General features: G+C 35.9%; 1 protein-coding gene across 1 annotated transcript in view; it reads left to right on the top strand.

Moving 5' to 3' along the window:
• The window catches only part of adrb3a (adrenoceptor beta 3a), a 23,322-nt gene extending 2,194 nt beyond the window's left edge, over window positions 1-21,128 (top strand). The window contains exon 2 of the mRNA XM_079637438.1: window positions 18,861-21,128. Within this exon, the coding sequence (XP_079493564.1) occupies window positions 18,861-18,888 (28 nt within the window). The 3' untranslated portion in view covers window positions 18,889-21,128. The remainder of the gene's footprint in view (window positions 1-18,860) is intronic.

Raw genomic sequence — 21,128 nt, 5'->3', positions numbered from 1 at the left:
CAAGTGACCTAAAGTTGCGAATGCGCTTGGGGTGACTTTTCTCATGGGGGATACAGCCCTGTGAGAAGTGCATCAAGGTTGAGCAATGTTGAAGTTGTCTTGGGTTACAGAGCGATTGGATGTGTACAACATTTCACGCAAAAATAAATTACTTTTTATGGTACTGCTTACGGTGGAATGTAAAATAGCCAGGTGAAGTTTGTGTAGGGGGAAGAAATACAAGGTTTAAGCTAATAATTACTAGTGTTTATAGCTGGAATACACAGAAACGAGGGCCAGTCAAACCTAATGTAGATTAATGTTCCTCTCGGGAGATTAAACACATGTTTATAAGCAAAACAGGCATAAAGGAATAATTTTTGCTCTGGTTTGAACATTTCGGCATTATCTTTAAAAGAATGCATGTCAACAGAAAGATATAAGGAATGGAACAGGACACAAGCTCTGATATGAAAGAGAAACCATGTGCTCTAAATCTATCTCTTTCTCTTAAATGCCCAAGAGAACTGACCATCTAAAAAGAGGCAGACTTGCCCTTTTGTTTATTTTGGTTGGACTTTAAATTGTTGATAATGATTAAGTAACTTGTACAAATTTGAAAAACAGACACTAAGAAATATGATCATGAAATTGATCTGTCTCAAAAATAGTCACGACACTACTATTTATTTTTGAATCTTTTGAGTGTCACCTTGAAAAATCAAGAATAACAGTGCATTCACTAGAAATCAAAAATAGAAGCAAGAAAAAATACACTGCGTAAATGTTAATTTAAACCCCATCCCAACACAAAGATACACACAACTTTTAGTATCGATCTCTTATTTCATTACAAGATCTAAATTTCTTCATCCAGACCAAAAAGACAATTATCAGTGTCCACAATGATATACAAACACATATAGTTTTGTTTCATAACACATATGCATTTGGAACATTTTCTAGTCTGTCGGATTTACAATGTAAATAGCGATCCGATAATTGTAGGGTTTTATCCAGAAAATGTGGTAGTTACTTTAATGACTCGCTGGAAGAGGCCACTTTTAAGATGTTTTTTGTGGGTTTTCACTTGTACAAACACAGAGCTTCTGCAACACAGGAAATAAATACTTATACTACATTAAATATTTCCTAACAACAAAAACAAAACATTTTAAAAACGTTTTATTTCAAATAAAACAGTGTCAGTGCTCTGATGTCACAGATAATAAAACAATTCTATAGGACTTTTGATTCACTAAAATAGGAATTGGATATCAGAATTGGTTTTGTATATAGAGACTTTTCAGGAAATACTTTTCCTAGAATGGGGGAGACACACTTGACTATCACCGTACAGGGTTTACAGCAGCTGTTACAGGGGGCTGGGTGGGCAAGCCCTGGAGACATTTCCTAGCCACAATGAAGTGGAAACAATGCACACACACACACACACACGTATCTCACATTCAAACACAGCCATGAACACCAGACACCACAGGACAGAGAAATCTGAGTTGTTTTGCATTTTGAGTTGAGAAGATCAAAAGAGCATAACGTCACCTTTCTGTAATCCGAAAACAAAATAATTGACCAATAAATTGTTGGTTGGTTCAATACAGTCCCACTGAATAAAAGGCACTTTTGTTGTGCATTACATTTTTTCAATATAGTATTAAGCATTACTGCTAACTCTTCATATAGTTTCAAATTATAGCGTGAGCGTCTTAACTGATGAAACTGTATCTATATACGCACATGCATCATTTTATATCACAAATGTACAGATACTTTTTCTCTTGAGGACAAGGAGCTAAAACCCTGACAGACTTGATGTGAGTAAAAAGGTTGTGGTGGAGACCAAACGGCACAGGCGGAGAGAAAGGAACAACTTAAAGTAATTTCAATCTCCGGATGCTTGAAGCTGTGAGTTCACTGGTGTCAGGTAGCCCATTTCAACAAACAAATCACATTATTCAGGGTATAGCTCACCAACTTACGAGTACATTGAGTAAAATTTGATCAGCCCTGTGATGTCTGAAGCCCTTTCACGTAAACTGTGTACTTCATTTTCCATATACCGTGACCAGGTCTCCAGTGAGTTTTATTTAATACGGGTGCAGCTAGGAAAGCAAAATGTAATAAGACAAAATGAGCATTTTGAGTATTTTTAGAGCAGTGTATTATGAAAGTTGCCCTTGTGGACATACAGTAATTCAAATAATGACAGATGGAAGATAATGTGTTTTGTTTAACGGGAAGTCAATATTTTGCTGCTCTTTGCTGCTGATGGGTACATTTTGTGTTGCCGGCAGAAACACACAAATTAACCCACAATGATTGCTTTGTGTTTCAGTGAGCGCATTGAGAAAAGGGTATGTAAATTGATTAACCCTCCGTGAGAAAGAACTTTATAAGGACACCTTTTTTTTTGCAAGCAAACGTGCGTCAATTGTATATTACTGCTGTACAAGCTAAATATGGATTTATTGTTATCCAAATTAACTTGTATGGGTGAGAATGAGGTGGTTTCTGTAGTGTTTTTTTGGCAAGTTTTAGGGCCCCTCTGTTGCTTCTCTAACACCCCCAGGAGCTGATAAACTTTATCACTGAAACGCAACACTTCCGCCTTTGAGGAGAAGCTGTTTACGACCTAAACAGAGTGAGCGCAGCCTACTCGAAGAGAAGGCAAGATAGTAAGCAAACACTTAAGAGAAAACCTCAATTTCTTCATGAACATGAGAGATACATGTTTTTGTTCTTTGTCAGGATTTCACAAACTTTATGAAAAAAAATACAAGTAGAAAAAAAAAATGGCCAAATGGCTTTTTAGCTAACACATTACATGATTACTGGATTAAGATGGTTGTTATTATATAATAAAATAATTTAAATAATAATAAAAATTACATAATAATGTAACATTTACAATAATAATATATGTATGCTTTTAAAATACCATTGTTCATTTATCAAAAATGATCAATTGTGAATATGTATTTTGATTTCTGGAAAAAAAAAAGATTCAGTGAAAATCGTATAACTATAAAGTATCAGACTCGCGTTTCAGTGTTACAGTCCTCTGTGAACGATTAACTGATTACTCATTGAAGGCTGCTTCATAAATCTTAAAAAGTTCATATTGTTGCACTATATTTGTCATTGCGTGCAGAAAACATAGTCATGCATGCTATCGGGATGATCTTTAAGGAAACCTAATATAAATGTGCAAAGTTTTCCCGACTATCACTAGTGGTGACTACGTATTCAAATAGTATTGCAAATTTTTATTTTTGTCGCATTTGCAAATTATTTAGTTGATATCTGGAGCGTCTGTTTGATTGGGATAGTGTTCACTGTTTTTGCATCATAGTGCTGGTCTGTGCTCTATTTTGGCACATTATCAGCAAGTATCAAAGGTCAGTAAACATAGTTGTGAAGGCAGACCTTACTCCTCCACACATTTGCATACTAAAGTCAAAGACTGTTTTGAGTGGAGCATGTCCAGTTGTTTCTCTGCTGATGTTTGGCCAAAAGAAACAAGTTGCATTCACCTATCCATGCAAAGTGCAAGTTAGATGGACACATCAAAAGTAAAGTTTTGTTGAAAAATTAATCAAACGAGTTAGAAGACTAGACAGGGCAAAAATGATTTACACTGGAGAGCATTCTCTCTGCATTACTCCATAGGATTACAATGTTCTACTTTAAAAATGACCAGTTGTTGTTTTTTAAAAATGGAACAGCTTTAAATCAGGATATTCTTTCATTATGAGCAAGCCTGGAAATTTCCATTCGCTGAATTAAAACATTTTCATCATGGCGTATGACATTCTACAAATTAGGATGTCGGTTCCATCTGATCATGACTCCACTGATTGAAAAACCATTTGCGAATCGGGGTGTTGCTGTACGGCTGTCTGACACCTGTGTGTGTATTTTCCTGGAGCCTGACTTTACAAACAGGTGCTTAATCACTGAATAGGTTTATAAGGAAGAGCACAATACAGCTGACAAGCCGAGGCTGGTATAATGGCTTATCTGCTCTCATCGCCTTCATTGCTGTAACAGTGGGACACCATGTTTCCACAGTTCAGAGGTTTATCGCCACCATCAGCTACTGGTATCGCTCTGTGGCTACTGTTGATCTTTAAGAAAGGGGAGCTAAGATTGGCTCTTGATTGATAAATAACTGAGTGGCACAACAGGTTTCGGTTTGAGATCTTAAATCAAGGAGCGGCAGAATAGAGGGAGTTCAACACTTTTCTTGTTTCTCTGTTCCATTCTGTTCTTGTTTAAAAACTGGTCATCATTTACTCACCCTCATGGCGTTCCAAATTCACATGACTTTTTCCTTCCGGTGAATGTAAAAAAAGAGAAATTTTGAAGAAGCTATTGGTTAAACTTTTGCATGCAATTAAAATGACTACATTTACAAGCACCCTCAATGCTATTAGAATTAAACTTTACCTTATGTAAATGCAATATAGATTCATGTAAATTCATAATAAAATATGTATGTATATTTAAATTAGTGCTGGGCAACAATTAATCGCATCCAAAATAAAAGTTTGTGTTTACTTAATATATGTGTGTGTACTGTTTTTATTTATATATATATATATATATATATATCAAAAATTTATATATATATATATATATATATATATATATATATATATATAAATTATATATATATATATATCAAAAATTTATATATATATATATATATATATATATATATATATATATATATATATATATATATATATACATGCAAATCTTTCTTATATATATGCATATGTGTGTGTATTTATATATACAAATAATTATAAACAGTAAACACACATATATTATGTAAACACAAACTTTTATTTTGGTTGTGATTAATCGTTGCCCAGCTCTAATTTTATTATGTTTACAACTCTGTGCAACATGAATATATTGCAGTATAGCTATTGATCGAAAACATGGAAATATATATATTTTTTTTTAAATAAAAACATAAGTAGATTAAAACAGTGGCCAGTAACACATCTACCTAATGAGTTCTTCATTTGTGCTGTGTTTTGGGGTATGTGAATAATTGCTGCAAAAATAACCACCATTCTTTATGAATAACCATAACAATGAAAACTGCCTTTATACTGGAGTGAAGAGGTTTGCCCTTGTCATGAAAACATCTTACTGCGATTAAATCCTTACTCTGATTATTGGAAATAATTACATTATTGGTAAACATGGCCAATGAAACATGGCCAAAAAAATACCTTAAATGCACCATAAAAGTAGTTCATACAACTATATTCAAAGATTTCTGAAGCGATGAATAATTTGTGAACACAAATAAGACTGATTTGATTCTCAGGTTCAGCTCATTGTGGCGGAACATTTGATATACTATAACTTTATGCTGCTTTTATGACAACATATATGAGGGTGAGTAATAAATAATTATATTGAATTATAATTATATGAATTGTATTTTTTGGGATTTAACTATTCCTTTGAAGTGTATGCAATCACATATATCAAAAGTGAAATGATCATTAATATTTGAACAATTGAATATGCCCAGATGGCCTTTAGTTTCCGAATAACACCCTCTGTACATGTGCATTGAGCCATATGTTGTACATCAGCACAAGCATGCCTTCAAATGATGCCTCTCTCATTCTCTGTGAAAAAAAAAAAAAAAGCTGGAGCAAAGGAAAGAATGGCAGAAAAAAGTGCAGACAGAATAAGCAATGAGGTAATTCCCTGCAACAGGATATGAACTCAATATGGAAAAGAGCTCTTTTAGCCCCAATATAGAGCAAATCAGCGAGATCTAGCAATCCCTATATCTGCCTGCTATGAGATTTCAGGAGAGGATCCCTTTCTGAGGACACCTGCATCTAAGATCATAACTCTTTATCAATGGAGGCTGTGCCATCCGTTCACTTTATATTAGGGGTGTAACGATACCCTCATGTCACGATATTGAACTCACGATACAATATTATTACGATACTCCAAGACATTATGGAAAAAGGTTAACCCATTTTTTTTTTAAGTTGATTAAAATAATACATTTGGTTTTACATTGAATACATGAATATAATTCATATTGACTGAGTGCAGGTAACTCAATGCACAGGACAAAGGTTAGATTAAACTGGGAAGGGTCATGGCACTTGCATATTGTTGTGTTAGTTTAACTGGTTCTATTGTTCTCATTTGTAAGTCGCTTTGGATAAAAGCGTCCGATAAATGAATAAATGTAAATGACAATGGTGACACCAGAATAAAAATATTCATGATTCTGAAAATACAGAATTATTTTAGACGAACATGCTTGCACTCTTTCACTGGCTAGATCTATTTAAACTAATGTCAATTGCATTAGGCATTGTCAGGACCCACAAATATTTATACACCATATTCAACAATATGTATAGTACTGACACTAAAACTCTGTAAAACTTGAATTTTTTTCTCACACAAATATATACACAATACATAGTGTCACTATTCACAGTGCATATTGATTGCTTACTCCATGGATGTATATGTGAAAATAATAATAGTACATTTGAGTTTAAACTTTGTATTGTTCCCTTGAGATTATTTTAGTTATAATATAATATAATATAATATAATATAATATAATATAATATAATATAATATAATATAATATAATTGGATTGAGTCCATGATTGGATCACTATTGCGGTTATTATAATGTTTCTAGCATGTTATATATCTGGCAACAGTTATTCTCTAATTGATGTAGTGTGTAGCTTTTCATTTCTTAAACAACCATGTACTGTATGAAGACATGTATGAAGACACATCATGGCCATATTCCATGTTGACAATGTCAAGATTCATCAGGCTCAAACTGTGAAATAATTGTTGGGATGGAGCAAGAAAAATAATTTTCACCTTTGAGTTTTTCCAGTTTTTTTCCCCAGACCTTAAATTCATTGAAGGAGACTTTACAGAGTGCTGGACTCTTGCATGGTCAATACAAGATCTTGCCCAACAATTTATAATTGATTATTTCTATCAAGAGGGTTAGAAGAACTGTTGCCAAACATGTAACACAATAAACATAATTACCACTGTAATATTAATCAAATCACTGACTTAAGCATTTGCCTTTTTTTTAAATCCAAACAGCAAAGCTTTTTTTTTCTTCGAAAGGACAGTGTATCATAATATAATATAATATAATATCATATAATATAATATAATTACAATATAGACTTTTAGAAATGTGACTGGTATCTTTGTAGTAAGATTACTTCTGCTTGCACTCTTTATTAGCATCGATGGATCCATCTTTTTTTATAGTGGAAAAAGTTTCTTATTAAAGCAACACTGTGTAATTTTTTAAGTTGATTCTTAGCAAAAACCACTTTGTTCTTTCAAAATTATATATGCTCATTAATGTGTAATTTCTTCTACCAACTATCGAGTATATCAAGTATATATAAGCGTAGAATCTGCCATTTATAATACATACGGGTGAGCTGCTCGAAAGGCAGAAGCCATGTTGTGCCTCCACCTTGAAAATAAATTAGCCAAAGAGTTTTTTCGCGTTTTTACTCTCGCACCGTGACGAATGCGAGGGGGAGATTACTCGCGACTGCCGGCAGATTTGTAATAATACGGCCACCGTAGCAGTTAAAACGCCCTCGGAATGGGAGGGGCCAGAAAGTAATATTCAGTTGGTAGTTATATACAATGTCACCGCTAGATGGGAGTAATTCCTACACAGTGTAGCTTTAAAGATTATTCAAATGTTCTTGCAAAAAGTCCTAAAAAGTCCTCTTTTAAGAACTTATTACTGAAAGGTTTATTAGGGAACCCAAGATGGCGGTTCTATGGCATCGCTAAGAAACTCCTCTTTTTTGACCGTTATTTTTTAAGAGTGCGGGGTCACGTTGGCTCCTGCAAAAACACATTTGTAGAAACATATAATAAAACAAATCAATCTAAAGCAATATTAGGAGTCTCTCGGTGTAAGAGAGGTTCATTTTATATTACAGTTTATCAGTATAGTTATTAAACTGTTAAAATGGCCTTGGTGCCTCTCCCCAATAAATCATGGGAGCACTATGCTGACAAAAGACTGAATAATAATAATAATAATTACATATTTGCATACCACTTTTCTGGATGCTACCACTCAAATTGGGAGAAATCTCCGTAACCATGCCCTATGCTGTACAGTGAAGACGAGAAATAAAAAAATAAACTATGAGTATAAAATATAATATATATCAATAAATTTAGCAATGTGACTGTACTGATTATGAGATCATCAGGATATCATCTTCACGTCTTATCAGTGGTATGTGTCTTTTTACATGAATGCACCCATTACAATACTGATACATATAATAATTAAGTCAAAACATCCCTCTGCTAAAATAAATGTAGTATGTGTTTAATAATGCACTGCCTAGTCCATAATATAGATGTCATTATTTTGGAAAGCAAACATGCACTTTTGATTCAACAATGAACCCGATGAACTCTACCATTAGCAGACGACTGAATTAGAGATCACATAAAGATTATATATCCATTAAAGCATCACAGTAGCTTGTTTTCCGAAAAGTCACCTTAAACTTTGCGTGCCGCCTATGTGAACAATCATTTGTGGAAATTGGAGGATGGACATTGTGATATTCAACGAACAGCTAGAGAATTTAAAAGAGAGAGATGTCACGGGGTTAAAAGGATAATAATAAAAGGATTTGCTGAGTGTCAGAAAGATGTGGTTTCTCTTGTTTTAGAAGTCATGCTGAGATCACAGTTCTCCTCATGCAGGCAAGATGGAGAGGGCTTTAAAACAGCAGGAGAATAATAACTCAGGCAGCTGTGAACATCACATTTTGTTACTGATTCGAATACAGGCATAAAAGAGCGTAAAATCAGTGTCTGAGAGTGTAGTTAGTCTACCTGGAGAGGTTTTTCTTCCCAAAGAAGAGATCTAGGTATGGCCCCATACCCATATCAACACCTTAAAATGCTTTGCAAAGCTGTCACGTACACAGCATGCGAGGCGAGTGGGGGCAGTGCAGTAAATATTTCCCATGGTTCAGTTGCAACATATAGAGTTTTTTTTCAAGCCTTAAAAAGACTTTTGACAGCTAAAAGGAAATTCCACCAATTTTTCAATATGTCCTCAAGATGTCAGTCCACAGATGTAGACAAGGCCACTTTGTGTTATTACAGGCACCTCACTAATCGTTGGTCATTGAACAACAGCTTTGGGGAAAAAATTCTCATGAGATGTAAAGGAAGCGGTCACATTTTGTGGTGATTCTTGTCTATAGTCTACTAAAGCATAGAGATACTGCGCATGAGAGTGAAACGTAATCTCCTCTGGGACTGCAAATAAACTCACCAAAATTAGTTTAAGCTGTCATTGGCTCAGAGCTTAATTCAATCTTTGGGTGACATGATTTGCATACCCGGTTGCGGGTGATCTTTCTGTTCCTTTCTCAGCTTTGCTCCTCTCTCGCATTCTGCCAAAACAGCTGCGTAATAAAGTCAATATCTCTGCATTTCCAAATGTTTCATTAAAGGCAAGAGTAGAGTTTTGACATCAAAAGTAGAGAGGAGCAGCTGCTCCCGTCTCGCTTTGCCACATTTTATTATGGTTATGATACAGTGTGATTTTTGAGTCAGTGGCCAGCAGCTGTGTGGATTATGGCCCGTTTATGAGGTGATGACATTCACACCGAAGCCTCGTTCACACTGACCTGGACTTTATTGCTGGAGGTTGCCAAATGTCTGTATTACTGGTGGCTAATATGTTGGATGGCTGATATTATGCATAGCTTTTGAAAATTGAACAATACTACATGTGAGTTGCTTAAAAAATCATATTTGATCCTTATTGATGTGGCAGGATGGTTCATAAGACAAATAAAATTTGGTAAACACTGCCACATTGTACGATTTTAGAGCGAACATCGAGCATTTGGTCATTCGCAATGCAACACTGATCGCACACTCATTAAAACATGTACAAGAAAGGTTGTTCTTGCAAAGTACACAAAACAACCTTGTTGGTACATGTTTTGATGAGTGTGCGATCGGCGTTGCATGGCGAATGACCGAGTGCTCGATGTTCACTCTAAAATCGTAAAAAATCGTGGGGCTGAGCCTTATTGATGTGGCCAGAGGGTTCATAAGACAAATAAAGTTGGTAAACGCTGCCCTGTGGTATGATTTTAGGGTGAACATTGATGACTCAGTCATTTGCCATGCAAAGCCAATCGCACACTCATCGAAACATTTACCAGCAATGTTGTTTTTGTGTTTGTACTTTGCAAAGCTGAATGTCAGCGGGTGAGAACCTCGATGTTCTGCTCTGCGAGGCTTTCAGTCTGTTTTTTAAAGTTTTGCCTGTGATGAAAGTCTCAGAGGTATATAGTATATCAAATCAGTTAAGGCTCATTCGGATCAGAAAAGGAACTTGGGGGGAAAATGCAGAATGCCTCTGTAGGATAAGCGCTGGAAGTCAAAGGGCAGCTCTGTGGTTCTGCTATGCTATGATGCAGTAAAAATAGAGTAATAACCATAGAAACTGGATTGACAGATGGGCTGACTGGTAATATTTGTTCAAACTGTTGTCATTCAGCTACCGATGTTGAAACAGCTTTGTGTCAGCTCTACCAAAATATTAAATAACATTTGACGGGCTTGGACTAGGATTACCAAGAACTTATTTTAGAAATATTTGTTCAGAACAAAATTAAAGGGATAGGCTAGTTCACCCTAAAATGTAAATTCTGTTATCATTTACTTACCCTTGTTCCAAACCTCTATGACTTTCTTTCTTTTGGGGAATATTTCAGTGGTTTTAGTTCATACAAAGGGTCCAAATCAACACTAAGCCCCTTTGACTTTAATCATAGGAGCATATCTTTCAAAATCTTCTTCCAAAATATCTTCTTTTGTAATCCACTGTACAATGCATTTCATACAGGTTTGGATAAGCAAGAAGGTAGTAAATTAAAACTGAGATTTGTAGGTGAACTCTGACAGTCTTTATGATCGAATATGTACGAATATAATTCTTAAAAATATTTTCTGACTTTCAGTTATCATATGCCTCATAGGAACAAACTATCTAGCATTTGTTCAAGCCATTCTTGTAGGGTCCTGTAATAGATTAAGGGCCAGATATATTCAAACAGAGCAAATAAGCATGAGAGCGTAATTCCATAAAAGCGCTGATGGGGGTGGAATATTCTGCGCGTGATCTATTGACATGCAAATTAAAAAAATTACAGACACAGCCTGTTTTCCATAATGACCAACGCAATTTAGTGTCTAGTTTAAAGGGATAGTTCACCCAAAATTGAAAATTAGCTTATGACATCCTAGGTGTATATTCTTCTTTCAGACGAATACAATTGGAGTTATATTAAAAAATGTCCTGGCTCTTCCAAGCTTTATAATGGCAGTGAATGGATGTACATTTTTCGAAGTCCATTAAAGTGCATCCATCCATGATAAAAGTGCTCAACACAGCTCTGGCATGTTAATAAAGGCCTTCTAAAGTGAAGCGACGCGTTCGTGTCAAAAACTTTATAGACTAAAATAACTAGCTTCCGGCAGGCGGCCTATGCAAGTCGACTTACGCCAAGAGTAACACTTGGCGATGTATGACGTAGGATGTAGAAGTAGCGTACGCTTTGACACCTCTCGCGGTTCAAACAAACAGGGCTGAGCAACAAACTCAAGCTCCTCCGACATCTATCTTTTAAAATTCTCGTTTTAGACTTTTAGACTTCGATCTGCCGGAATCGATCTGCCGGAAGCTAGTTATTTTAGTCGATAAAGTTTTAAAGATACAATTTGTAATTTTTTTTCGAAAAGTGAAGAGGTTTTCCGGGACGGCCAATTATTTAAAATTGGAATTTCTCTGAAATTAAAAATCTTTGGGAACTTTTGGGATATTGTAAGTACACAACTGCAGGGAATATATCACACTGTGCAAGTGATTTTTGGATATTTTATTACAAGATTCTTACCTTTAAATATGGATATTTTTCTAACACGAACGCATCGTTTCACTTCAGAAGGCCTTTATTAAAAGGCCTTGATTCATTTAAATACTCTCCCCGTCTCCCCATAAACTCCAACAATGCAAATGCATATGCAATAAATTCAGCCATAAAAATAACCCTGTTAATGCCTTTTCAGCGCAATTTGTTCATTGCGCGTCTTTAGTAAATACTGACAGTAGTCTTTAATGCCAATAGAGGGTTTGTGCTGAAACAAGCTGTTAGTAAATCTGGCCCTAAGTGTAAAAGCAAATAAAACTTGTGAGAACATTTGTCGATTGTGAGATCAGCTCCTCAACCATGCCAATACTGCGGTTTGACTAAGTGGCTGAAATTATATCAGTGTTCTGAACTCTAACCTCAAGGCTTAACAGCTCATTTACGATTAAACTGTGTAAACTAGATGGACAACAGGCATATTATGAAGCTGTTGGACCTACAGGACTTTTTTGGTCATCTAACTGTTTGGTACAGCTGGTATTGGAGCATGAAATCAGCCTTGGATGAGCTCCATTTTGCTGAATGATGAGACAAAGCTGCATCCCATGGAAGCACATAATCGGAATACAACGTCGTATTACTCAAAATGACTGCACAAACATTTATGTATACATTTAATGACACCAAATTTCATTGACAAAGGAGATGGATGTGTCTGTGACAAAAAGCAAACAAACGAGAATTGGATTGCCTCAAATTGCGAGCTGATGGAGGAGATGATTGGGCTGAACTAGGGCCAACAAGCAGAGATTGGATCAAGTAGGTTTTTTTTATAAAGGCCGTATCTGGATGGAATGCTCAACAAAAGTGTCAACCGGTCCTGTCATGACTAAGTTCCCAGTGTAGCACTCACGTCCTTGATATTTGCAGAAAGCCTTTTCCCTCAGTACTGGACAATGTCACTCATCAATGCTTGTCAGCAAAACATAAGCGTTTTTCTTATGAGAAACCGAAGGGTGAAAAAATATATATAAATGGAGGTTGTTGTTTCTTATAATTCTATGTAGCATCTATGAGAAAAATTCCATGTGCTGTACATGAAAGGCTTTCCGGACATCCAAAGACGGATTTGATAAATGGGCTAAAGCTAAACAGGATACCCTCAGTACAAGCTAAACCTTTCTATTTAGCCTGATATCAAGCTTTCCACTCCTGGTCTTCATTTTATTACAGTGGCGACCTCATTTTCCCTCAGGCACTGTGTGTGACAGACATTGTGCTAAATAAATGACTTTGATTCATCTGAAATGGAAACACTATGCCCAGTGAGTGCAGTAAATCATGGTGAAACTCAATGGAGAGTAAGATATGAGTGCGCATATGTGACTGCGTTATGCTTTATAAACTCTATTTGTTTTTATAGGTGTGGACAGAGAGGCTATTTTTAGTATGTTTTCATTTTTAGAATGAACATAACAGCTAGAACATTATGATTTTCATGTTACCATGCTGGAGGTCATATTCAAGGATAAAAAATACAAACAGGGCCTGCATATGTGGAAGGACAAGAAGACTTTTGAGTTGGATAGGGAAAAATGATTTTTTTCTAAATTTCAAATTGTGCCATAAAATTGTATGAGTGACAGTATGGTTCAATTAATTGACATTAGTTTATGCATTGAGTACTATGAACTAACAACAACAACACCACAACCTTGCATAGGACATTTGGTTTTGAAAATGCATGAATAAACAGTTGATAACACTTTACAATAAGTACAAAACAAAATACTAAAGTTGTATCTATTAATATTGTATAATGGACTGGAGCTAACAAGAACTAACAATGAACTGTATTTTTATTAACTAACATTAACAAAAATGAATAAATAAATGTAACAAATGCATAGCTCATTGTTAGTGTAACTCAATGCAACAACTATTGGGACCTTAGTGTAAGGTCCCGCTACAGGGACAGTATAGGTAATAAAGTGTTACCCACTTAACATATTTGAACTTTAAATAGTAATATTAAAGGGTTAGTTCACCCAAAAATTAAAACTATGTCATTATTTATTCAACCTTATGTTGTTCCAAACCTGTATGAGTTTATTAATTGTTCTTAAATGAACTATCCCTTTAAATTACACTCAAACTGTTTTTAAGTACATGTGCTGTAGTATGCTAGTCAGCACACCAAAATAAGTGTACTTATTTAAAGCATGACAAAAGATTAACATAATAATTTAAAACTTTACTGTTAAACTTTTCATTTGATTTTATTACAAAAGAGCACTGTTTTAAAGTGTACTTGATTATAAGAAACATACAAGTTTGCTGTCTTTAAATACACTTAGGTTGCCTTTTATTTAATTAATATTATTATTTTAATTAAGATTAAGCACATATCTGCTTCACAAAGGGAACCTTATTGCAAAGTGGTACCATTTCTGTTTAAAAGGACAGTTTGAAAAGTGGAAATGTTGATGGCTGAAGAGCATTACCTTCTAATCGACAATGGGTATGAAACTCCCACTAAGACTCTGCGGTCTGCTTTTCATTGTCACACCACATGGATATGGATGACGGCAGACAAACAGATGCTGAACATTCTCTCAGCGCATCAAAAATACCCCTTGGTCCTTTTATTCTTTATGAGGTAATCAGAAATGAATCCATAACAGAGTGAGAGAGATTATTGAGATGAATGATTTGGGAGCCACCATAAAACTATTCCGATAAGCAGACAAAGCCAACGGGATATAATAATAGTGTGGATAATATGAATATTGAAATGCGCATTCATGTCATGACATGCATTCGATGATTAATTTGAATAATTACACAGGGAATAGTACACCCCCAATTTGAAATTATAACATAACAGACCCCTTTGACCCCTACAGTGTCAGGTAACTCCCAAACCTCTCTGTTTTAATGAATAGCTTCGTAAAAAAAACAGCAGTGGACGCATGACAGGAGGGAACGGCTCAAGCTGAGTTAGCGAGATCACAAGCGAAGAAACTCAAAACGTGTTCCAGGTGGCCTTTCTGGGCATGGCAGCAAAGAGAGACGTGATTAAAATATTTTCAGGTCATCAATCATTGAAGTTCACCATGTTTTACATCTGACATTTCACTGGACCATTTTCCCAAATAAAGCAGTGTCCAATATAGAGCTAGAAATGGCCAACATAACCATCTAACTTTACTCAGAAAAAGATATTTTAAACTAAATACACAGTTTTCAAAAAGTTGGAAAAATATCCCAGTGTTTCACACTTAACAGACTTTCGTAGACTAACCTGAAAGCACTGGCCAAGTTACTCGCAATAGAAGCGAGGCTGCACTGCCACTGACCTCAGCTGCTTGGGTGAAGTGGGCTTCCGGCTGATGAGGCTAACGGTGGCAAAGGACGAGGCTATGCATTGTTTAATAGATTTTCTCAAATGTATGGACAATGCACCATTGAGATTCCATTTTGGAGCTCACAGTGAAACATTAGCTTTGGTTGAGTGTCTGTGAAAAGCGTTATGAACACAAACACAAACACCAATATCATGGATCATGTTATGATGTCAATCAAAGCGGATGGTGCATGTCGAGGTAACAAAACAATAGTGCAACAGTCAGATGGCCGAAGTTCAATGAAAGTTTGCCCTGGGTGGTTCACTATGGAGAAAATAAATGGGGGGAAAACTCACTGAAAAAGTGGACAGTCGCTGTTGCACTCTATCATATCTGGAAACATAACACCTCATGCATACATCTGTTTGTGTGACAGTAGCAGCAAAGAGAGTAGCGTACTTACTCAACTTCACAAAGTAATCGAGACAATAACCAATCAATGAAACCTGGTTTAACTGACTGGAAACCAATGGGAAACCAGTATTCATGACTGTACTGTATACTCTGAAAAATGAACAGAAACTATAATGCAGCTACTGCACCTTTTGATTATTAGAGCCAACTGTCATTATAAGAGCCAAGTGTGAACACAACCCCTAGTTACTACTATTAACTCACAAGAAACTCTGATTAACGAAACAGCGCTCAGTTGAATGTGGTAGTTCGCTATTAGCTACTATTATCAGTAACTACTATTTTTTCATACCTCTTGGAGGAAAAATAAGAACTACTATATGTCCCTTACATCCTTAAAGCATTCAAGCACAAGAAGATGTGAAAGAAAACTCAGTTCGGAAAACGTAAACTGTTTTGACAAAGATGAAAGAAGTTAGACCGGGCAACAGCATTAATTAGGTTATCCATTTCAAGGTTGCTCTCCATTAGGATACCCAAGTTTTTTTACACAAAACCTCATATTTGATTCAATTTTCTTTCTCTGCTGTAGCAGACGCAACGCAAATAGAATGATTTCCGTCTTGGATTCGTTAAGATGTAGAAAATTGTAAGATGTAAAAAGACATCTGCTTTGTCAAATCTTCATAGCAGGCTATTAAAGTGTCTATGGATTAATTTGAATGTTATTACATAGTAATATAAAGTGGGATCAAAATGTCTTATTCCATTGTATTTTGACAATTAAACAGAGAACCTTTACCTAGGAAATGTATCTGGTCATCTTATATTCCATCACGCTGCCCCCCCCCCCCCCCTGAGGATCGAGCGGTGGGCCGGGCACTCTCAGAAAATTTCTCATTTTGTTTTTTCCTCTTCCCTCAGATAGCACATAAACGCTTGGTATTGTTTATGCGTTCCTGTAGAGACTTGTAAAGTAGCCGAGATAGGATCAGAATCTTAGGCATTTAAACCGAAAGAAAATAGTGGAGAAGAAGAAGAGTTAGGGCTCACAGCAGTGTGGCGAGGTTACCGAGAGGGTGCTATGAGATGAGGGATGCTTAACTGAGAATATCATTGGCAAAAGTATCACTCGACCAGCCAGTCCTCATTAGAGGAAGCAGAGGAGATTGACTATGGAATGGAATTGAGATGTCGTAGACTGGTAGATTGGAATATGTGCACTATAACTGCTGCGCCCACAGATCCAACCGTCAAGTCAATTCTAATTAACAGAATGTCTACCAGCCACTACAGATTAACCACCAAACCGAAGCGTGATGCACATTTTTTTTAATGAAGATGCACCAGTTTGCACTCCTAGCTCATTTGCTGCCCAAGGCAAGATGAGACACGACCCAAAAAAAAAAAAAAAAAAAAAAAAAACTGAAAGGTGAAACGGGTTAAAATTTCTGACACTAACATTCAAAAGTTTGGGTTGGGTGATATTTTTTTTATATTTTTGAAACCAGTCTCTTATGCAACACAAACTACCTTGTAACCAATCACGTCAACGTGTGATCATCAATGAGTTGATTAGGATTATTTTATGAATATTCACTTTTGAGCAATTTAAAGCATTCTTGCTGCATAAAAGTATTTTCTTTCCAAAAAATTATAAAAACTTTCAAACCCAAAACATCTTAATGGTTGTTTTGGGACTGAATTGAATTATCAGTGACTGACCAGCATGCATTAGGGTGCCAACGCGGTTTAGATTTATTATCAAAAGCAAATATCTGTGTCCCATTAGTTTGAGTTGAAGGACTCTGCCAAATCCAACAGATTTGTAAAGCTAAGAAACCCTGAATTTGGGAACTGCCATGCAACATGGGAAGGGGGTACTAGTCCATCCAAATAGCATTTGACAAGTTAATGCCTTTTACAAGCCAATGACTGTCAGAATAAGATTTGCATTTAGACATGCAGTCAGTGTCTTTGGCAATGTTGCCGTGCATACTGACTTTAACAGTGTGGACAGCTTTGACCACTTAAATCAATGTAATATCAGACTACTTCTTTTGAATTGAAACATGTTGTTTTGTACAGTTTTTGTAACCCTTAGAGGTGACGTGTGTCATTTCTGAATCACCAAAAAATTACTTTTCCCCCAAACAGAACACTTCCCTGTCTGTGGTCAGAAAAAAATAGTACCGTTAACGCCCCAATCTTGGTTAATCTAATGTTGCTGTATCAGACAATGGGCCCTATCATACACTAGGTGCAATGTGGCGCCAGGCACAAGTGTGTTTTGCTAGTTTCAGCCCGACGCAGATATCTTTTTCACATCCTGCGCCACGTTGTTTAAATAGCAAATGCATTTGCGCCCATTTGTGCTCCCATGGCCGTGCTGGTCTGAAAACGAGGTGTGTTCCGGTCGCATTGTTGGAGGATTGATATTTTGAGGCAACTGAAATAGACTGCGCCAATGACCAACACAAACCTGGTTTATAGTCAATGACACAGTATTTATTTTGTTGTTATTTAAAGGGTGCCTATAGTAAATAAAAGGATTACAATGTAAAAGATTATTATTGTGTACATAAAGACATGGTGGAATACGGCTTGTCCCGTAGATGTTGCGGCCTTTAACCTCGCGCACGAGCAGATCCGTTTTCTCTCTGGAAGCGCATTCAGTTTTTCCGCTTGCAAATTCCGCCATGTAAATAGCGAATCCGCCATGGCTTAAGCGAAACTGGCTTTTAAAGGGAATGGGAAAGGACAGTCTGATTAGTTTATTGCACATTATGCCCAAAACACACCCATTACTCATTAAGAGAATAGGGACAACCTTTTTAGACCATGCACCGGGCACGACAACCATTTTCCCTGTCGTTAAACTAGCAAAAGTGGATTCGGACTAAGTGCACTTGCGCCGTGCGCTTTAGACCATGTGCTTAGATCGTTAAAATAGGGCCCAATGTTTGATGATAGCACCTACAAATGGTTCTTATACTTGTTTCTACATATTCAGTTGGAGTAAGAAAAGTATTTAAAAAGTTACTAAATATATTGAAAAACATTACGTACTTCAGCTTTAACACTTATTATTTCTTTCCTCCAGCTGTAACCTAGAGGAGCAGGATGGCTGAAAATCTCTAGCATGGCTGAAATGAAAGGACGCTGAGGAAGAAGAAACAGGGAAAAGGACTGACTCACATCACAGTTGATGGGACTTCCCCAGCAGAGACCACAAGGGCCCAGCAAAAACATCCATGAAAGCCATCAGGGGAGCCTGCTCCAAAACTGAAAGACAGAAGAGTACAAAGATATAACCATAGAGAGGCAAGCACTACGAGAACTTTCTCACAAACAGCCAGTCTATGGAGAGAACGACTGAACTGGTACTGCTCAAGAAGGAGTGTAATATGGAGCGATCCAATACCGCTAACGTTCTATCGAGTACTGGAGCAATCCACTTCAGCTCGGTTTGGTCTATTTTGTTTGGCAAAAAAATGAATCAGACCTGTATGTCTGTTTTTCAGTGCTATGTTCTGAGTATGGACTTCTTCAAATACATGGGACACAAGAACTCTAGACGTTATAGACTTTCCAAGCACAGTGTGTTTTTTTTTTTAAATATAAAAAGTTTAGATTTTGTACAATATCTATACTAAATTATTATTTATTGTAACCCCCACATTTTAGCTGTGAATGTGTAAAATACCTGCCACGTTAATATTTCTGTGTTGTACAGGTTCAGTAGTCCACTGATTTTTCCCAGTCCAGCAACCTCAATATAAGCCACAAGATTTCCCTCTCTAACGTTGCAAGCAAACCTGAACTCTCCCGAGATCAGAGTAAACGGCCTCACCAATTTGCATGGGATTTTTCAAATATGGTTGCTGTTGTAAAAAAAAAAAAGGAGAGAAAGGCCAATTCTTCACTTACTCAAATTAGGGATTCACTGATATTCAAATTCTGGTTGATACTGATAAACCAGATAAATAGCCAATGTTACAATTCTACACTATTTAGTCTAAATAAATAAAAACTAAAATCAATTGTGAATTTGTAATATACAATATGAAAAAATCCATATTTTGGGATTCTCTAAAGATTTAATTGCGGTGTTGACAAATTCTTACTGTATTTAAAGATGAACTTTAAGTGAGTGTTAGATGACGACAAATGTAATCAAGTATACACAATTATAATATTGAGGGATACCAATAAATTAAAAAATATATACATCCAATATCATCCGATAATCAATATACCATGCATCCCTTTTTTTTTACTTAGGCCCTCATCAGATTTATCTGTTTTGCTGGATTATGGTAAAATCTACAATTTTTTTAGTTTATTTTGAAAATTCTGAAAAAAGAGAGAGGGGGGGGGGGGGGGGGATTGCGGATACTCCTCCAACCACAATATCCTGGACTCTACGCACATATTTTTTATTTCTTTTTTCTAAATTATAGGCCTACAACATAAGCAAGCACCTGAACCTCATATTCTAGAATGTATTTTTGACATAGTGTGCCAAGAGGGAACACAATCACCTATTTGTTGTATAATATCACTTTCTATGCTCTAATGTGATACTCGCCAAAAATCTTGTTTTTGAATTTTTCCTGTTTGCACTGATCACAATGCCATCTCATACCAAGTCGATACAGACAACTTCCTCTTTCACTGATTTCCTCAAAAAGCCTTTCTAGCAGGTATTGGACAGTTGTGGCAACTTTAGCACTATAATATCAAATGATGGAGTTTTGATGTGTTGACAGGACAAATAATGAGAACAGGATTTTAGGTACATATGTTTTTGTTCAGGTTTTTGATCAGGTACAGTGGGTAGAGATAGATGCATTATTTAAGTGAGATTACAAAGGGAAACCAAAACTGAAATGTCAGATGAATACTTATTGATATTAAATACATTTTAGGGCAGCACATCAGTCTACCTTTCAAACTCTGTATATAAAATTGTGTGTAATTGTATGTATGTGGGGCAAAAGAATGTTTGAGCTGAAAAAAATGCTCACAATTATAAAATTAAAAAAGTCTATTAAAGATATTATATACGTTAAGTGGGCTCAGAATGAGTGTGAGAAATAGGTCTACATTTATGATGAAAATGCATTGCATAAATGAAAAGACAACGTGTTTGTCACTGATTTAGAATTTAAATGTGTACTTGGTAGCTTTTTCCTCTTTAAAAAGTTTTACACACAAAAAAAAATAACACTTTTTATATCAGTTTAAAGACATGTACACTCACATCATGAAGACTCCAATCATCCGTTGTGCAAAAAGAAGTTCACTTAATTGTATTAAATGTGCAATTGTAGTGTACTTAAAATATTAAACTTACTGTATATGTGGT

The sequence above is a fragment of the Phoxinus phoxinus genome (assembly GCF_949152265.1).
Source record: "Phoxinus phoxinus genome assembly, chromosome: 15".
NCBI lineage: Eukaryota > Metazoa > Chordata > Actinopteri > Cypriniformes > Leuciscidae > Phoxinus > Phoxinus phoxinus.
This window is presented reverse-complemented; position numbering and strand designations above follow the sequence as displayed.